General features: G+C 38.3%; 14 protein-coding genes and 2 pseudogenes across 14 annotated transcripts; 7 read left to right on the forward strand and 9 right to left on the reverse strand.

Annotated features, from left to right (window-relative positions):
- Positions 1–185: 185 nt before the first annotated feature.
- On the forward strand, positions 186–596 carry LOC138927092 (histone H4). The gene has a single exon (XM_070282612.1). The coding sequence runs from the start codon at positions 230–232 to the stop codon at positions 539–541; it is 312 nt and encodes a 103-aa protein (XP_070138713.1). The 5' UTR covers positions 186–229; the 3' UTR covers positions 542–596.
- Positions 597–1,101: 505 nt separating this feature from the next.
- LOC138927140 (histone H2A) lies at positions 1,102–1,551 on the reverse strand. Its single transcript, XM_070282657.1, has one exon. The coding sequence runs from the start codon at positions 1,548–1,550 to the stop codon at positions 1,176–1,178; it is 375 nt and encodes a 124-aa protein (XP_070138758.1). The 5' UTR covers position 1,551; the 3' UTR covers positions 1,102–1,175.
- Positions 1,552–1,570: 19 nt separating this feature from the next.
- Positions 1,571–2,257, forward strand: LOC138927141 (histone H2B). Its single transcript, XM_070282658.1, has one exon. The coding sequence runs from the start codon at positions 1,774–1,776 to the stop codon at positions 2,143–2,145; it is 372 nt and encodes a 123-aa protein (XP_070138759.1). The 5' UTR covers positions 1,571–1,773; the 3' UTR covers positions 2,146–2,257.
- Positions 2,258–2,536: 279 nt separating this feature from the next.
- On the reverse strand, positions 2,537–3,403 carry LOC138927088 (histone H1-like). Its single transcript, XM_070282610.1, has one exon. It carries the CDS (start codon positions 3,373–3,375, stop codon positions 2,626–2,628), a length of 750 nt encoding a protein of 249 aa, XP_070138711.1. The 5' UTR covers positions 3,376–3,403; the 3' UTR covers positions 2,537–2,625.
- Positions 3,404–4,668: 1,265 nt separating this feature from the next.
- Positions 4,669–5,172, reverse strand: LOC138927105 (histone H3). The gene has a single exon (XM_070282627.1). It carries the CDS (start codon positions 5,137–5,139, stop codon positions 4,729–4,731), a length of 411 nt encoding a protein of 136 aa, XP_070138728.1. The 5' UTR covers positions 5,140–5,172; the 3' UTR covers positions 4,669–4,728.
- A 209-nt stretch (positions 5,173–5,381) lies between these two features.
- LOC138927093 (histone H4) lies at positions 5,382–5,792 on the forward strand. The gene has a single exon (XM_070282614.1). The coding sequence runs from the start codon at positions 5,426–5,428 to the stop codon at positions 5,735–5,737; it is 312 nt and encodes a 103-aa protein (XP_070138715.1). The 5' UTR covers positions 5,382–5,425; the 3' UTR covers positions 5,738–5,792.
- Positions 5,793–6,296: 504 nt separating this feature from the next.
- LOC122321095 (histone H2A) lies at positions 6,297–6,762 on the reverse strand. The gene has a single exon (XM_043210360.2). The coding sequence runs from the start codon at positions 6,743–6,745 to the stop codon at positions 6,371–6,373; it is 375 nt and encodes a 124-aa protein (XP_043066295.1). The 5' UTR covers positions 6,746–6,762; the 3' UTR covers positions 6,297–6,370.
- A 3-nt stretch (positions 6,763–6,765) lies between these two features.
- Positions 6,766–7,453, forward strand: LOC138927146 (histone H2B). Its single transcript, XM_070282663.1, has one exon. It carries the CDS (start codon positions 6,970–6,972, stop codon positions 7,339–7,341), a length of 372 nt encoding a protein of 123 aa, XP_070138764.1. The 5' UTR covers positions 6,766–6,969; the 3' UTR covers positions 7,342–7,453.
- Positions 7,454–7,732: 279 nt separating this feature from the next.
- Positions 7,733–8,598, reverse strand: LOC138927091 (histone H1-like; annotated as a pseudogene).
- A 1,327-nt stretch (positions 8,599–9,925) lies between these two features.
- LOC122321126 (histone H3) lies at positions 9,926–10,336 on the reverse strand. Its single transcript, XM_043210552.2, has one exon. The coding sequence runs from the start codon at positions 10,334–10,336 to the stop codon at positions 9,926–9,928; it is 411 nt and encodes a 136-aa protein (XP_043066487.2).
- A 243-nt stretch (positions 10,337–10,579) lies between these two features.
- Positions 10,580–10,990, forward strand: LOC138927094 (histone H4). Its single transcript, XM_070282615.1, has one exon. The coding sequence runs from the start codon at positions 10,624–10,626 to the stop codon at positions 10,933–10,935; it is 312 nt and encodes a 103-aa protein (XP_070138716.1). The 5' UTR covers positions 10,580–10,623; the 3' UTR covers positions 10,936–10,990.
- Positions 10,991–11,568: 578 nt separating this feature from the next.
- On the reverse strand, positions 11,569–11,943 carry LOC138927128 (histone H2A-like). Its single transcript, XM_070282646.1, has one exon. It carries the CDS (start codon positions 11,941–11,943, stop codon positions 11,569–11,571), a length of 375 nt encoding a protein of 124 aa, XP_070138747.1.
- On the forward strand, positions 11,760–12,668 carry LOC138927157 (histone H2B). Its single transcript, XM_070282675.1, has one exon. The coding sequence runs from the start codon at positions 12,168–12,170 to the stop codon at positions 12,537–12,539; it is 372 nt and encodes a 123-aa protein (XP_070138776.1). The 5' UTR covers positions 11,760–12,167; the 3' UTR covers positions 12,540–12,668.
- A 262-nt stretch (positions 12,669–12,930) lies between these two features.
- LOC138927129 (histone H1-like) lies at positions 12,931–13,895 on the reverse strand (annotated as a pseudogene).
- Positions 13,896–15,060: 1,165 nt separating this feature from the next.
- Positions 15,061–15,564, reverse strand: LOC122321197 (histone H3). The gene has a single exon (XM_043210685.2). It carries the CDS (start codon positions 15,529–15,531, stop codon positions 15,121–15,123), a length of 411 nt encoding a protein of 136 aa, XP_043066620.1. The 5' UTR covers positions 15,532–15,564; the 3' UTR covers positions 15,061–15,120.
- Positions 15,565–15,817: 253 nt separating this feature from the next.
- On the forward strand, positions 15,818–16,129 carry LOC138927130 (histone H4). The gene has a single exon (XM_070282647.1). It carries the CDS (start codon positions 15,818–15,820, stop codon positions 16,127–16,129), a length of 312 nt encoding a protein of 103 aa, XP_070138748.1.
- The last annotated feature ends 495 nt before the right edge of the window (positions 16,130–16,624 follow it).

The following is a 16,624-nucleotide window of genomic DNA, read 5'->3' on the forward strand; positions in this document are numbered from 1 at the left end:
CCCGTTTCGCTACCTCTTTATATACCAGAAACGCCGAGGGTTGAAAAGAGGGAGATAGAACGACCTGCCATTTCGTCTATTGGGTTTACGAAGAGCGGGAAAAGCATATCGCTCCGAACTCTTCGAATTCTCGTTGAATCGGTATAAAGAGCGGTGGCTCCTTCCGCGTTAAGTTAGTTCTTCAGTGACTATCGTGCAGTGTCGTATCGTTAATAAACAAAACTGAAAAATGACTGGACGCGGTAAAGGTGGCAAAGGTCTGGGAAAAGGTGGCGCTAAGCGTCATCGCAAAGTCTTGCGTGATAACATCCAGGGTATTACGAAGCCAGCTATCCGTCGTTTGGCTCGTCGTGGCGGTGTGAAGCGCATCTCTGGTCTTATCTACGAGGAAACTCGTGGAGTTCTAAAAGTGTTTTTGGAGAACGTAATTCGCGATGCTGTCACCTACACCGAACACGCCAAAAGGAAGACCGTGACGGCCATGGATGTTGTTTATGCCCTGAAGAGACAAGGACGCACTCTATACGGCTTTGGCGGTTAAAATTATTTTTGTACAGCCTGTACTTAACTATGTATACAATCGGTCCTTTTCAGGACCACAATTTGTTTTAACAGAAAAAGAGAAATAAATTTTAAATAATACCTACATATCTTAGCCTATTAGACAATAAATATATCTAATTATTCAGCACGCTTAAGGCATGCGGCACCCACCAGTGGACTGAAGTCTACACTTATAGTAAAATATATATTGTAGTTTATACAATTCGTTAATATATGTGTATTATACAATCAATAAAAACGCACAATATGACTTAAATCTAAAAGTTTTATTTTAAAAAGAGAAAGAAACTACTAGAAAAGAAGCTTCATATATATATTTTTTTCAATCACACTTCACGCAAATAATAAATACGAAATTCTTGAATTTTATATGTAAGTGGAATTTCAACTTTTATTTCTATCATAGATACATAATGTATCCACAAACATACATTTTTCTCCAATAAATCTGTTTAGAATATTTTTTTGTTGTTTAAACTATTGTCTTGGCCTAATATTTCTAATGAAAATTTGCATTCTTCTTAAATGGTTTGGTCGTCCTGAAAAGGACGTTTGGGTTTATATATGAGTTTATGTACAAGCAGGTAAGATACAGGACCGCAATTAAATCTTTAAGCCTTCTTCTCGGTCTTCTTTGGCAACAGGACAGCCTGGATGTTGGGCAGAACGCCACCCTGAGCAATGGTGACACCAGAGAGCAGCTTGTTCAACTCCTCGTCATTGCGAATGGCCAACTGCAGATGACGGGGAATGATCCTAGTCTTCTTGTTGTCACGGGCAGCATTGCCAGCTAACTCGAGAACTTCAGCTGCCAGGTATTCCATAACGGCAGCCAGATAAACAGGAGCGCCGGCACCAACGCGTTCAGCATAGTTGCCTTTGCGGAGCAGACGGTGAATACGTCCAACGGGAAACTGAAGACCAGCACGATTCGATCGGGACTTTGCCTTTCCCTTCACTTTTCCACCCTTGCCACGGCCAGACATATTTTTTACTTGACGTTTATTCACTTCACACACGAATATTGAACACAACTTCGGAACACCAATTTATACCTATGCGTTTGCCTTTGCGTTCCGTTGGGGGTAGGTCGTTTCTGATGAACATTTTGAATAGCAGACCTGAAAACCCTGCTCGAATAAAAGTACTAAAAACTGATCCAACACCAACTTTGGTATAAGTGGAAGTGAAGTGAATTTTAAAGTAATAATGCCGCCGAAAACCAGTGGAAAGGCAGCCAAGAAGGCTGGCAAAGCTCAGAAAAATATAACCAAGAACGATAAGAAGAAGAAGCGCAAGAGGAAGGAAAGCTATGCCATCTACATCTACAAGGTTCTGAAGCAGGTCCACCCTGACACTGGAATTTCGTCTAAAGCTATGAGTATAATGAACAGCTTCGTGAACGATATCTTTGAGCGTATTGCTGCTGAGGCATCGCGTCTGGCGCATTACAACAAGCGCTCGACCATCACCAGTCGGGAAATCCAAACGGCTGTTCGCCTTCTCCTGCCTGGAGAGTTGGCCAAGCACGCCGTCAGTGAAGGAACCAAGGCTGTCACCAAGTATACAAGCTCCAAGTAGATTTCTCGCTTGATGGGCAGAATGATCGAAAAAGGCCCTTTTCAGGGCCACAACATTATTTCATCAAAGACACCCATTTTTCAATAAAAGTAAATAAATTAATTGTTTGAAATCGTTTTTGTAAGAAACTGAAATTTAATTTATGTTGTTTTAGTATTAATATACTATATTATAAATAGCCAATTCGCGATCGCTATTTTAAATCCAATTAGGATGGATGAAATTTATATTTATACTGTATTAGCATTTATATAATATATTATATTCTTATATTAATACAATTTTCAAAATTACGATTGCTATTTTGAATCCAATTAGGATTAAGATACTCTTCTAAAATGTCAAGCTAAGCAAAATTGATATTTTTCTCTTTAAAAATGTATTGTAGCCCTGAAAAGGGCTTGTTTAATGTAATTTTAGATATCGAAATCTAAAATTGCGATTGCGAAACTGTACAAATATAATGCACATTATCACAATTTATTTTTTCGCTGCCGTGGTCTTAGCTTTCGGCTTCTTTGCGGTAGTAGGAGCTGGTGCTTTCTTTACCGTCTTCTTGGGCTTAGCGGATGCAGCTGGTTTAGCCTTTGGGGCTTTAGCTGCCTTTGGTTTCGCCGATGATGGCTTCACTTTTGTTGCTACTGTTTTAGCCTTAACGGTACCAGACTTCTTAGCGTCCTTTGCCTTGGCCTTCTCGGTTTTCTTCTTTTCAGCTGTCTTCTTGATAGCCACGGCTTTTTTAGTTTTCGGCTTCTTGTCGGCAGCTCCCGCGGCCTTCTTAGTGGTGGCTCCGGTCTTCTTGGTCGATACCTTCTTGCTTTTAGTTGTTTTCTCAACAGAAGAAGGCTTCGGCTTGGGCTCCTTTTTGGCTGAAGCCGATAATTTAAAGGAACCAGAAGCACCCTTTCCCTTCGTCTGGATCAGCTTACCATTGGCCACAGCAGACTTCAGGTACTTCTTGATGAAAGGAGCCAGTTTCTGAGCATCGCACTTGTATGTGGCAGTGATGTACTTCTTGATTGCTAGAAGCGAGGAGCCCCCACGCTCCTTCAAATTCTTAATTGAAGCGTCTACCATTTGTTGAGTTGGCGGATGCGATGGTGGTGCTGCGGTCTTCTTCGCTTTTGTGGCAGCAGATCCAGTTGCCTTTTTGGCTGCTACTTTCTTCTCAGCCGGCGCCGGTGGAGCTGCCACAGGAGACGCGGATGTAGCTACTGCTGAATCAGACATTCTTTAAATTTTTATTCACAAAAATAAACTTTTTTATGCAAAAATAGCCCGCGAACCCACATCCAAAGTCCCTTGTTCGGATGAGAATCGAGGAGGAGAGCAGTTTGACTATGTGTTTGGCACAGTTCATTTGTGTTACAAATGTTTTTTCAAAGGGTGTAATTATTTTTCATTATTTTGTTCTTATGATAATAAAATTAATGTTTGTTTTAATTGCGTTTGAATCTTAAATATTCAAAATTTGAGGAAAACCTTTCTCAGTTGCCGTATATAGATTCGATACTTTTTTGGGTACCCGAAAGTGCACGTTTACGTTAATATCTTAAATATTTTGCATTAAAACGTCATTAAAAATATAAAATTGTTGTATTTTTTGTTAATTTACTACTGAAAGTCTTAAATTGAACTTTCAACTACCAGCTATGCAAAACGTAACTATATTTTTATGAAGTATTCATGCTTAAATATAGCTTTTAAAATGACCCTTTCCTGGATAAAATGTGAACTTTCATTTGACATTAAGAAACTGTTTTCGTACTAGAAAGTATTATTTTTCTAAAATAATGTAAATTAAAATGTTTAATATTAGAATAAATCTTATCTATTTCCCATTCTGCATATCTTAAAATTCTAAATTCATTTTCGTCTCAAAATGGATTGTATATTTTCCACTGGTAGCTCGAAGGTATACGTTGAGGCTAGTAATTTATATTCTGAATGTGTTCATATTACCAATAAACTTTTCTTACTTAACTTTTAGTTACCATATTAAAACGCAAAAATAAACTACAATTTGTTCTTGGGACTAATGAATTTTATTTGACAATATATACACAATTTACTATATTATTTAATAATATACAACTTATAAATTAGTTTCCAATAGACAATATGTATATTAAAAAAAAATGAAATGTAATTCAACTTTTTTATAACAAGACCCTTCGACCCTTTGCCGCTTTTGTAAAAATCATAATAACATTATTTATAAATTATTAATAAATGATTATTTTGATGATCCGCTGCTCACACAAGACCAGACATATTTTTGGTTCTTCATATATGTATCTTCCAAATAATGACAACAGTGTATTTCAATGTTTATTTTGTAAACAATTCCTTATTTATAAAAAAACATGCTTTTAAATGCTTGGATTTATTTTAGTTATAATATATATCCTAGCGTTCGAAAAAAATATTTAAACCTAACCTATTTTAACCTTTTAAACCTAAAAATAAGTTCTGTAAATTCAAAATAGTGATTCAAATCGCAGTTAAAAGAGGCTGTGTGGGCCTGAAAAGGACCGATTTTTTAGTTTAAATTTAAGGGCTGCCAATTGACAATTGTTCAATTTAAGCGCGCTCTCCACGGATACGACGGGCCAGCTGGATGTCTTTGGGCATAATAGTAACACGCTTAGCATGGATGGCGCACAAATTGGTATCTTCAAACAGACCAACCAGATAGGCTTCGCTAGCTTCCTGCAAAGCCATCACAGCAGAGCTCTGGAAGCGCAAATCTGTCTTGAAATCCTGAGCTATTTCACGCACCAACCGCTGGAATGGCAGTTTACGGATCAACAGCTCAGTACTCTTCTGGTAGCGACGGATCTCACGGAGAGCCACAGTTCCGGGGCGATAGCGATGGGGCTTCTTTACTCCTCCGGTGGCTGGCGCACTTTTACGTGCGGCCTTTGTAGCCAGTTGTTTGCGTGGGGCCTTGCCACCAGTCGATTTACGAGCAGTCTGCTTTGTACGAGCCATTTCAATTTCCAAATTCACTGTTCTCTTCGCGCCTCTAATAACACAATAAACGTGCTGCCCGTTTCGCTACCTCTTTATATACCAGAAACGCCGAGGGTTGAAAAGAGGGAGATAGAACGACCTGCCATTTCGTCTATTGGGTTTACGAAGAGCGGGAAAAGCATATCGCTCCGAACTCTTCGAATTCTCGTTGAATCGGTATAAAGAGCGGTGGCTCCTTCCGCGTTAAGTTAGTTCTTCAGTGACTATCGTGCAGTGTCGTATCGTTAATAAACAAAACTGAAAAATGACTGGACGCGGTAAAGGTGGCAAAGGTCTGGGAAAAGGTGGCGCTAAGCGTCATCGCAAAGTCTTGCGTGATAACATCCAGGGTATTACGAAGCCAGCTATCCGTCGTTTGGCTCGTCGTGGCGGTGTGAAGCGCATCTCTGGTCTTATCTACGAGGAAACTCGTGGAGTTCTAAAAGTGTTTTTGGAGAACGTAATTCGCGATGCTGTCACCTACACCGAACACGCCAAAAGGAAGACCGTGACGGCCATGGATGTTGTTTATGCCCTGAAGAGACAAGGACGCACTCTATACGGCTTTGGCGGTTAAAATTATTTTTGTACAGCCTGTACTTAACTATGTATACAATCGGTCCTTTTCAGGACCACAATTTGTTTTAACAGAAAAAGAGAAATAAATTTTAAATAATACCTACATATCTTAGCCTATTAGACAATAAATATATCTAATTATTCAGCACGCTTAAGGCATGCGGCACCCACCAGTGGACTGAAGTCTACACTTATAGTAAAATATATATTGTAGTTTATACAATTCGTTAATATATGTGTATTATACAATCAATAAAAACGCACAATATGACTTAAATCTAAAAGTTTTATTTTAAAAAGAGAAAGAAACTACTAGAAAAGAAGCTTCATATATATATTTTTTCAATCACACTTCACGCAAATAATAAATACGAAATTCTTGAATTTTATATGTAAGTGGAATTTCAACTTTTATTTCTATCATAGATACATAATGTATCCACAAACATACATTTTTCTCCAATAAATCTGTTTAGAATATTTTTTTGTTGTTTAAACTATTGTCTTGGCCTAATATTTCTAATGAAAATTTGCATTCTTCTTAAATGGTTTGGTCGTCCTGAAAAGGACGTTTGGGTTTATATATGAGTTTATGTACAAGCAGGTAAGATACAGGACCGCAATTAAATCTTTAAGCCTTCTTCTCGGTCTTCTTTGGCAACAGGACAGCCTGGATGTTGGGCAGAACGCCACCCTGAGCAATGGTGACACCAGAGAGCAGCTTGTTCAACTCCTCGTCATTGCGAATGGCCAACTGCAGATGACGGGGAATGATCCTAGTCTTCTTGTTGTCACGGGCAGCATTGCCAGCTAACTCGAGAACTTCAGCTGCCAGGTATTCCATAACGGCAGCCAGATAAACAGGAGCGCCGGCACCAACGCGTTCAGCATAGTTGCCTTTGCGGAGCAGACGGTGAATACGTCCAACGGGAAACTGAAGACCAGCACGATTCGATCGGGACTTTGCCTTTCCCTTCACTTTTCCACCCTTGCCACGGCCAGACATATTCTTTTACTTCACGTTTATTCACTTCACACACGAATATTGAACACAACTTCGGAACACCAATTTATACCTATGCGTTTGCCTTTGCGTTCCGTTGGGGGTAGGTCGTTTCTGATGAACATTTTGAATAGCAGACCTGAAAACCCTGCTCGAATAAAAGTACTAAAAACTGATCCAACACCAACTTTGGTATAAGTGGAAGTGAAGTGAATTTTAAAGTAATAATGCCGCCGAAAACCAGTGGAAAGGCAGCCAAGAAGGCTGGCAAAGCTCAGAAAAATATAACCAAGAACGATAAGAAGAAGAAGCGCAAGAGGAAGGAAAGCTATGCCATCTACATCTACAAGGTTCTGAAGCAGGTCCACCCTGACACTGGAATTTCGTCTAAAGCTATGAGTATAATGAACAGCTTCGTGAACGATATCTTTGAGCGTATTGCTGCTGAGGCATCGCGTCTGGCGCATTACAACAAGCGCTCGACCATCACCAGTCGGGAAATCCAAACGGCTGTTCGCCTTCTCCTGCCTGGAGAGTTGGCCAAGCACGCCGTCAGTGAAGGAACCAAGGCTGTCACCAAGTATACAAGCTCCAAGTAGATTTCTCGCTTGATGGGCAGAATGATCGAAAAAGGCCCTTTTCAGGGCCACAACATTATTTCATCAAAGACACCCATTTTTCAATAAAAGTAAATAAATTAATTGTTTGAAATCGTTTTTGTAAGAAACTGAAATTTAATTTATGTTGTTTTAGTATTAATATACTATATTATAAATAGCCAATTCATGATCGCTATTTTAAATCCAATTAGGATGGATGAAATTTATATTTATACTGTATTAGCATTTATATAATATATTATATTCTTATATTAATACAATTTTCAAAATTACGATTGCTATTTTGAATCCAATTAGGATTAAGATACTCTTCTAAAATGTCAAGCTAAGCAAAATTGATATTTTTCTCTTTAAAAATGTATTGTAGCCCTGAAAAGGGCTTGTTTAATGTAATTTTAGATATCGAAATCTAAAATTGCGATTGCGAAACTGTACAAATATAATGCACATTATCACAATTTATTTTTTCGCTGCCGTGGTCTTAGCTTTCGGCTTCTTTGCGGTAGTAGGAGCTGGTGCTTTCTTTACCGTCTTCTTGGGCTTAGCGGATGCAGCTGGTTTAGCCTTTGGGGCTTTAGCTGCCTTTGGTTTCGCCGATGATGGCTTCACTTTTGTTGCTACTGTTTTAGCCTTAACGGTACCAGACTTCTTAGCGTCCTTTGCCTTGGCCTTCTCGGTTTTCTTCTTTTCAGCTGTCTTCTTGGTAGCCACGGCTTTTTTAGTTTTCGGCTTCTTGTCGGCAGCTCCCGCGGCCTTCTTAGTGGTGGCTCCGGTCTTCTTGGTCGATACCTTCTTGCTTTTAGTTTTTTCTCAACAGAAGAAGGCTTCGGCTTGGGCTCCTTTTTGGCTGAAGCCGATAATTTAAAGGAACCAGAAGCACCCTTTCCCTTCGTCTGGATCAGCTTACCATTGGCCACAGCAGACTTCAGGTACTTCTTGATGAAAGGAGCCAGTTTCTGAGCATCGCACTTGTATGTGGCAGTGATGTACTTCTTGATTGCTAGAAGCGAGGAGCCCCCACGCTCCTTCAAATTCTTAATTGAAGCGTCTACCATTTGTTGAGTTGGCGGATGCGATGGTGGTGCTGCGGTCTTCTTCGCTTTTGTGGCAGCAGATCCAGTTGCCTTTTTGGCTGCTACTTTCTTCTCAGCCGGCGCCGGTGGAGCTGCCACAGGAGACGCGGATGTAGCTACTGCTGAATCAGACATTCTTTAAATTTTTATTCACAAAAATAAACTTTTTTATGCAAAAATAGCCCGCGACCCCACATCCAAAGTCCCTTGTTCGGATGAGAATCGAGGAGGAGAGCAGTTTGACTATGTGTTTGGCACAGTTCATTTGTGTTACAAATGTTTTTTCAAAGGGTGTAATTATTTTTCATTATTGTTCTTATGATACTAATATTAATGTTTGTTTTAATTGCGTTTGAATCGTAAATATTCCAAATTCGAGGAAAACCTTTCTGAGTTGCCGTATATAGATTCGCGTCTTTCTTTGGGTACCCGATAGTGCACGTTTACGTTAATATCTTAAATATTTGCATTAAAACGTCATTAAAAATATAAAATTGTTGTATTTTTTGTTAATTTACTACTGAAAGTCTTAAATTGAACTTTCAACTACCAGCTATGCAAAACGTAACTATATTTTTATGAAGTATTCATGCTTAAATATAGCTTTTAAAATGACCCTTTCCTGGATAAAATGTGAACTTTCATTTGACATTAAGAAACTGTTTTCGTACTAAAAAATATTATTTTTCTAAAATAATGTAAATTAAAATGTTTAATATTAGAATAAATCTTATCTATTTCCCATTCTGCATATCTTAAAAATTCTAAATTCATTTTCGTCTCAAAAATGGATTGTATAGTTTCGACGGGTGGCTCGAAGGTATACGTTGAGGCTAGTAATTTATATTCTGAATGTGTTCATATTACCAATAAACTTTTCTTACTTAACTTTTAGTTACCATATTAAAACGCAAAAAATAAACTACAATTTGTTCTTGGGACTAATGAATTTTATTTGACAATATATACACAATTTACTATATTATTTAATAATATACAACTTATAAATTAGTTTCCAATAGACAATATGTATATTAAAAAAAAAAATTAAATGTAATTCAACTTTTTTATAACAAGACCCTTCGACCCTTTGTCGCTTTTGTAAAAATCATAATAACATTATTTATAAATTATTAATGATTATTTTGATGATCCGCTGCTCACACAAGACCAGACATATTTTTGGTTCTTCATATATGTATCTTCCAAATAATGACAACAGTGTATTTCAATGTTTATTTTGTAAACAATTCCTTATTTATAAAAAAAAACATGCTTTTAAATGCTTGGATTTATTTTAGTTATAATATATATCCTAGCGTTCGAAAAAAAATATTTAAACCTAACCTATTTTAACCTTTTAAACCTAAAAATAAGTTCTGTAAAATCAAAATAGTTATTCAAATCTCAGTTAAAAAAAGCTTTGTGGTCCTGAAAAGGACCGATTTTTTAGTTTAAATTTAAGGGCTGCCAATTGACAATTGTTCAATTTAAGCGCGCTCTCCACGGATACGACGGGCCAGCTGGATGTCTTTGGGCATAATAGTAACACGCTTAGCATGGATGGCGCACAAATTGGTATCTTCAAACAGACCAACCAGATAGGCTTCGCTAGCTTCCTGCAAAGCCATCACAGCAGAGCTCTGGAAGCGCAAATCTGTCTTGAAATCCTGAGCTATTTCACGCACCAACCGCTGGAATGGCAGTTTACGGATCAACAGCTCAGTACTCTTCTGGTAGCGACGGATCTCACGGAGAGCCACAGTTCCGGGGCGATAGCGATGGGGCTTCTTTACTCCTCCGGGGGATGGCGCCGTTGTACGTGCGGCCTTTGTAGCCAGTTGTTTGCGTGGGGCCTTGCCACCAGTCGATTTACGCGCAGTCTGCTTTGTACGAGCCATTTCAATTTCCAAATTCACTGTTCTCTTCGCGCCTCTAATAACACAATAAACGTGCTGCCCGTTTCGCTACCTCTTTATATACCAGCAAACGCCGAGGGTTGAAAAGAGGGAGATAGAACGACCTGCCATTTCGTCTATTGGGTTTACGAAGAGCGGGAAAAGCATATCGCTCCGAACTCTTCGAATTCTCGTTGAATCGGTATAAAGAGCGGTGGCTCCTTCCGCGTTAAGTTAGTTCTTCAGTGACTATCGTGCAGTGTCGTATCGTTAATAAACAAAACTGAAAAATGACTGGACGCGGTAAAGGTGGCAAAGGTCTGGGAAAAGGTGGCGCTAAGCGTCATCGCAAAGTCTTGCGTGATAACATCCAGGGTATTACGAAGCCAGCTATCCGTCGTTTGGCTCGTCGTGGCGGTGTGAAGCGCATCTCTGGTCTTATCTACGAGGAAACTCGTGGAGTTCTAAAAGTGTTTTTGGAGAACGTAATTCGCGATGCTGTCACCTACACCGAACACGCCAAAAGGAAGACCGTGACGGCCATGGATGTTGTTTATGCCCTGAAGAGACAAGGACGCACTCTATACGGCTTTGGCGGTTAAAATTATTTTTGTACAGCCTGTACTTAACTATGTATACAATCGGTCCTTTTCAGGACCACAATTTGTTTTAACAGAAAAAGAGAAATAAATTTTAAATAATACCTACATATCTTAGCCTATTAGACAATAAATATATCTAATTATTCAGCACGCTTAAGGCATGCGGCACCCACCAGTGGACTGAAGTCTACACTTATAGTAAAATATATATTGTAGTTTATACAATTCGTTAATATATGTGTATTATACAATCAATAAAAACGCACAATATGACTTAAATCTAAAAGTTTTATTTTAAAAAGAGAAAGAAACTACTAGAAAAGAAGCTTCATATATATATTTTTTCAATCACACTTCACGCAAATAATAAATACGAAATTCTTGAATTTTATATGTAAGTGGAATTTCAACTTTTATTTCTATCATAGATACATAATGTATCCACAAACATACATTTTTCTCCAATAAATCTGTTTAGAATATTTTTTTGTTGTTTAAACTATTGTCTTGGCCTAATATTTCTAATGAAAATTTGCATTCTTCTTAAATGGTTTGGTCGTCCTGAAAAGGACGTTTGGGTTTATATATGAGTTTATGTACAAGCAGGTAAGATACAGGACCGCAATTAAATCTTTAAGCCTTCTTCTCGGTCTTCTTTGGCAACAGGACAGCCTGGATGTTGGGCAGAACGCCACCCTGAGCAATGGTGACACCAGAGAGCAGCTTGTTCAACTCCTCGTCATTGCGAATGGCCAACTGCAGATGACGGGGAATGATCCTAGTCTTCTTGTTGTCACGGGCAGCATTGCCAGCTACGGCGAGAACTTCAGCTGCCAGGTATTCCATAACGGCAGCCAGATAAACAGGAGCGCCGGCACCAACGCGTTCAGCATAGTTGCCTTTGCGGAGCAGACGGTGAATACGTCCAACGGGAAACTGAAGACCAGCACGATTCGATCGGGACTTTGCCTTTCCCTTCACTTTTCCACCCTTGCCACGGCCAGACATATTTTTTTACTTCACGTTTATTCACTTCACACACGAATATTGAACACAACTTCGGAACACCAATTTATACCTATGCGTTTGCCTTTGCGTTCCGTTGGGGGTAGGTCGTTTCTGATGAACATTTTGAATAGCAGACCTGAAAACCCTGCTCGAATAAAAGTACTAAAAACTGATCCAACACCAACTTTGGTATAAGTGGAAGTGAAGTGAATTTTAAAGTAATAATGCCGCCGAAAACCAGTGGAAAGGCAGCCAAGAAGGCTGGCAAAGCTCAGAAAAATATAACCAAGAACGATAAGAAGAAGAAGCGCAAGAGGAAGGAAAGCTATGCCATCTACATCTACAAGGTTCTGAAGCAGGTCCACCCTGACACTGGAATTTCGTCTAAAGCTATGAGTATAATGAACAGCTTCGTGAACGATATCTTTGAACGTATTGCTGCTGAGGCATCGCGTCTGGCGCATTACAACAAGCGCTCGACCATCACCAGTCGGGAAATCCAAACGGCTGTTCGCCTTCTCCTGCCTGGAGAGTTGGCCAAGCACGCCGTCAGTGAAGGAACCAAGGCTGTCACCAAGTATACAAGCTCCAAGTAGATTTCTCGCTTGATGGGCAGAATGATCGAAAAAAGGCCCTTTTCAGGGCCACAACATTATTTCATCAAAGACACCCATTTTTCAATAAAAGTAAATAAATTAATTGTTTGAAATCGTTTTTGTAAGAAACTGAAATTTAATTTATGTTGTTTTAGTATTAATATACTATATTATAAATAGCCAATTCGCGATCGCTATTTTAAATCCAATTAGGGATGAAATTTATATTTATACTGTATTAGCATTTATATAATATATTATATTCTTATATTAATACAATTTTCAAAATTACGATTGCTATTTTGAATCCAATTAGGATTAAGATACTCTTCTAAAATGTCAAGCTAAGCAAAATTGATATTTTTTCTCTTTAAAAAATGTATTGTAGCCCTGAAAAGGGCTTGTTTAATGTAATTTTAGATATCGAAATCTAAAATTGCGATTGCGAAACTGTACAAATATAATGCACATTATCACAATTTATTTTTTCGCTGCCGTGGTCTTAGCTTTCGGCTTCTTTGCGGTAGTAGGAGCTGGTGCTTTCTTTACCGTCTTCTTGGGCTTAGCGGATGCAGCTGGTTTAGCCTTTGGGGCTTTAGCTGCCTTTGGTTTCGCCGATGATGGCTTCACTTTTGTTGCTACTGTTTTAGCCTTAACGGTACCAGACTTCTTAGCGTCCTTTGCCTTGGCCTTCTCGGGTTTCTTCTTTTCAGTGTCTTCTTGGTAGCCACGGCTTTTTTAGTTTTCGGCTTCTTGTCGGCAGCTCCCGCGGCCTTCTTAGTCGTGGCTCCGGTCTTCTTGGTCGATACCTTCTTGCTTTTAGTTTTTTTCTCAACAGAAGAAGGCTTCGGCTTGGGCTCCTTTTTGGCTGAAGCCGATAATTTAAAGGAACCAGAAGCACCCTTTCCCTTCGTCTGGATCAGCTTACCATTGGCCACAGCAGACTTCAGGTACTTCTTGATGAAAGGAGCCAGTTTCTGAGCATCGCACTTGTATGTGGCAGTGATGTACTTCTTGATTGCTAGAAGCGAGGAGCCCCCACGCTCCTTCAAATTCTTAATTGAAGCGTCTACCATTTGTTGAGTTGGCGGATGCGATGGTGGTGCTGCGGTCTTCTTCGCTTTTGTGGCAGCAGATCCAGTTGCCTTTTTGGCTGCTACTTTCTTCTCAGCCGGCGCCGGTGGAGCTGCCACAGGAGACGCGGATGTAGCTAGACTCAGACATTCTTTAAATTTTTATTCACAAAAATAAACTTTTTTTATGCAAAAAATAGCCCGCGAACCCACATCCAAAGTCCCTTGTTCGGATGAGAATCGAGGAGGAGAGCAGTTTGACTATGTGTTTGGCACAGTTCATTTGTGTTACAAATGTTTTTTTCAAAGGGTGTAATTATTTTTCATTATTTTGTTCTTATGATAATAAAATTAATGTTTGTTTTAATTGCGTTTGAATCTTAAATATTCAAAATTTGAGGAAAACCTTTCTCAGTTGCCGTATATAGATTCGATACTTTTTTTTGGGTACCCGAAAGTGCACGTTTACGTTAATATCTTAAATATTTTGCATTAAAACGTCATTAAAAATATAAAATTGTTGTATTTTTTGTTAATTTACTACTGAAAGTCTTAAATTGAACTTTCAACTACCAGCTATGCAAAACGTAACTATATTTTTATGAAGTATTCATGCTTAAATATAGCTTTTAAAATGACCCCTGGATAAAATGTGAACTTTCATTTGACATTAAGAAACTGTTTTCGTACTAAAAAATATTATTTTTCTAAAATAATGTAAATTAAAATGTTTAATATTAGAATAAATCTTATCTATTTCCCATTCTGCATATCTTAAAAATTCTAAATTCATTTTCGTCTCAAAAATGGATTGTATATTTTCCACTGGTAGCTCGAAGGTATACGTTGAGGCTAGTAATTTATATTCTGAATGTGTTCATATTACCAATAAACTTTTCTTACTTAACTTTTAGTTACCATATTAAAACGCAAAAAATAAACTACAATTTGTTCTTGGGACTAATGAATTTTATTTGACAATATATACACAATTTACTATATTATTTAATAATATACAACTTATAAATTAGTTTCCAATAGACAATATGTATATTAAAAAAAAAATGAAATGTAATTCAACTTTTTTATAACAAGACCCTTCGACCCTTTGCCGCTTTTGTAAAAATCATAATAACATTATAAATTATTAATAAATGATTATTTTGATGATCCGCTGCTCACACAAGACCAGACATATTTTTGGTTCTTCATATATGTATCTTCCAAATAATGACAACAGTGTATTTCAATGTTTATTTTGTAAACAATTCCTTATTTATAAAAAAAAACATGCTTTTAAATGCTTGGATTTATTTTAGTTATAATATATATCCTAGCGTTCGAAAAAAAATATTTAAACCTAACCTATTTTAACCTTTTAAACCTAAAAATAAGTTCTGTAAAATCAAAATAGTTATTCAAATCTCAGTTAAAAAAAGCTTTGTGGTCCTGAAAAGGACCGATTTTTTAGTTTAAATTTAAGGGCTGCCAATTGACAATTGTTCAATTTAAGCGCGCTCTCCACGGATACGACGGGCCAGCTGGATGTCTTTGGGCATAATAGTAACACGCTTAGCATGGATGGCGCACAAATTGGTATCTTCAAACAGACCAACCAGATAGGCTTCGCTAGCTTCCTGCAAAGCCATCACAGCAGAGCTCTGGAAGCGCAAATCTGTCTTGAAATCCTGAGCTATTTCACGCACCAACCGCTGGAATGGCAGTTTACGGATCAACAGCTCAGTACTCTTCTGGTAGCGACGGATCTCACGGAGAGCCACAGTTCCGGGGCGATAGCGATGGGGCTTCTTTACTCCTCCGGTGGCTGGCGCACTTTTACGTGCGGCCTTTGTAGCCAGTTGTTTGCGTGGGGCCTTGCCACCAGTCGATTTACGAGCAGTCTGCTTTGTACGAGCCATTTCAATTTCCAAATTCACTGTTCTCTTCGCGCCTCTAATAACACAATAAACGTGCTGCCCGTTTCGCTACCTCTTTATATACCAGAAACGCCGAGGGTTGAAAAGAGGGAGATAGAACGACCTGCCATTTCGTCTATTGGGTTTACGAAGAGCGGGAAAAGCATATCGCTCCGAACTCTTCGAATTCTCGTTGAATCGGTATAAAGAGCGGTGGCTCCTTCCGCGTTAAGTTAGTTCTTCAGTGACTATCGTGCAGTGTCGTATCGTTAATAAACAAAACTGAAAAATGACTGGACGCGGTAAAGGTGGCAAAGGTCTGGGAAAAGGTGGCGCTAAGCGTCATCGCAAAGTCTTGCGTGATAACATCCAGGGTATTACGAAGCCAGCTATCCGTCGTTTGGCTCGTCGTGGCGGTGTGAAGCGCATCTCTGGTCTTATCTACGAGGAAACTCGTGGAGTTCTAAAAGTGTTTTTGGAGAACGTAATTCGCGATGCTGTCACCTACACCGAACACGCCAAAAGGAAGACCGTGACGGCCATGGATGTTGTTTATGCCCTGAAGAGACAAGGACGCACTCTATACGGCTTTGGCGGTTAAAATTATTTTTGTACAGCCTGTACTTAACTATGTATACAATCGGTCCTTTTCAGGACCACAATTTGTTTTAACAGAAAAAGAGAAATAAATTTTAAATAATACCTACATATCTTAGCCTATTAGAATAAATATATCTAATTATTCAGCACGCTTAAGGCATGCGGCACCCACCAGTGGACTGAAGTCTACACTTATAGTAAAATATATATTGTAGTTTATACAATTCGTTAATATATGTGTATTATACAATCAATAAAAACGCACAATATGACTTAAATCTAAAAGTTTTATTTTAAAAAGAGAAAGAAACTACTAGAAAAGAAGCTTCATATATATATTTTTTTCAATCACACTTCACGCAAATAATAAATACGAAATTCTTGAATTTTATATGTAAGTGGAATTTCAACTTTTATTTCTATCATAGATACATAATGTATCCACAAACATACATTTTTCTCCAATAAATCTGTTTAGAATATTTTTTTGTTGTTT

Source organism: Drosophila bipectinata, unplaced genomic scaffold (genome assembly GCF_030179905.1).
Source record: "Drosophila bipectinata strain 14024-0381.07 unplaced genomic scaffold, DbipHiC1v2 scaffold_175, whole genome shotgun sequence".
Taxonomy (NCBI): Eukaryota; Metazoa; Arthropoda; class Insecta; order Diptera; family Drosophilidae; genus Drosophila; species Drosophila bipectinata.

Excerpts from the sequence above, each read along its gene's own strand:
- LOC138927130 (XM_070282647.1), top strand. The coding sequence starts at position 15,818 with ATGACTGGACGCGGTAAAGGTGGCAAAGGTCTGGGAAAAGGTGGCGCT.
- LOC138927093 (XM_070282614.1), top strand. The coding sequence starts at position 5,426 with ATGACTGGACGCGGTAAAGGTGGCAAAGGTCTGGGAAAAGGTGGCGCT.
- LOC138927140 (XM_070282657.1), bottom strand. The coding sequence starts at position 1,550 with ATGTCTGGCCGTGGCAAGGGTGGAAAAGTGAAGGGAAAGGCAAAGTCC.
- LOC122321095 (XM_043210360.2), bottom strand. The coding sequence starts at position 6,745 with ATGTCTGGCCGTGGCAAGGGTGGAAAAGTGAAGGGAAAGGCAAAGTCC.
- LOC138927146 (XM_070282663.1), top strand. The coding sequence starts at position 6,970 with ATGCCGCCGAAAACCAGTGGAAAGGCAGCCAAGAAGGCTGGCAAAGCT.
- LOC138927105 (XM_070282627.1), bottom strand. The coding sequence starts at position 5,139 with ATGGCTCGTACAAAGCAGACTGCTCGTAAATCGACTGGTGGCAAGGCC.
- LOC138927092 (XM_070282612.1), top strand. The coding sequence starts at position 230 with ATGACTGGACGCGGTAAAGGTGGCAAAGGTCTGGGAAAAGGTGGCGCT.
- LOC122321126 (XM_043210552.2), bottom strand. The coding sequence starts at position 10,336 with ATGGCTCGTACAAAGCAGACTGCGCGTAAATCGACTGGTGGCAAGGCC.
- LOC138927088 (XM_070282610.1), bottom strand. The coding sequence starts at position 3,375 with ATGTCTGATTCAGCAGTAGCTACATCCGCGTCTCCTGTGGCAGCTCCA.
- LOC138927094 (XM_070282615.1), top strand. The coding sequence starts at position 10,624 with ATGACTGGACGCGGTAAAGGTGGCAAAGGTCTGGGAAAAGGTGGCGCT.
- LOC138927128 (XM_070282646.1), bottom strand. The coding sequence starts at position 11,943 with ATGTCTGGCCGTGGCAAGGGTGGAAAAGTGAAGGGAAAGGCAAAGTCC.
- LOC138927141 (XM_070282658.1), top strand. The coding sequence starts at position 1,774 with ATGCCGCCGAAAACCAGTGGAAAGGCAGCCAAGAAGGCTGGCAAAGCT.
- LOC138927157 (XM_070282675.1), top strand. The coding sequence starts at position 12,168 with ATGCCGCCGAAAACCAGTGGAAAGGCAGCCAAGAAGGCTGGCAAAGCT.
- LOC122321197 (XM_043210685.2), bottom strand. The coding sequence starts at position 15,531 with ATGGCTCGTACAAAGCAGACTGCTCGTAAATCGACTGGTGGCAAGGCC.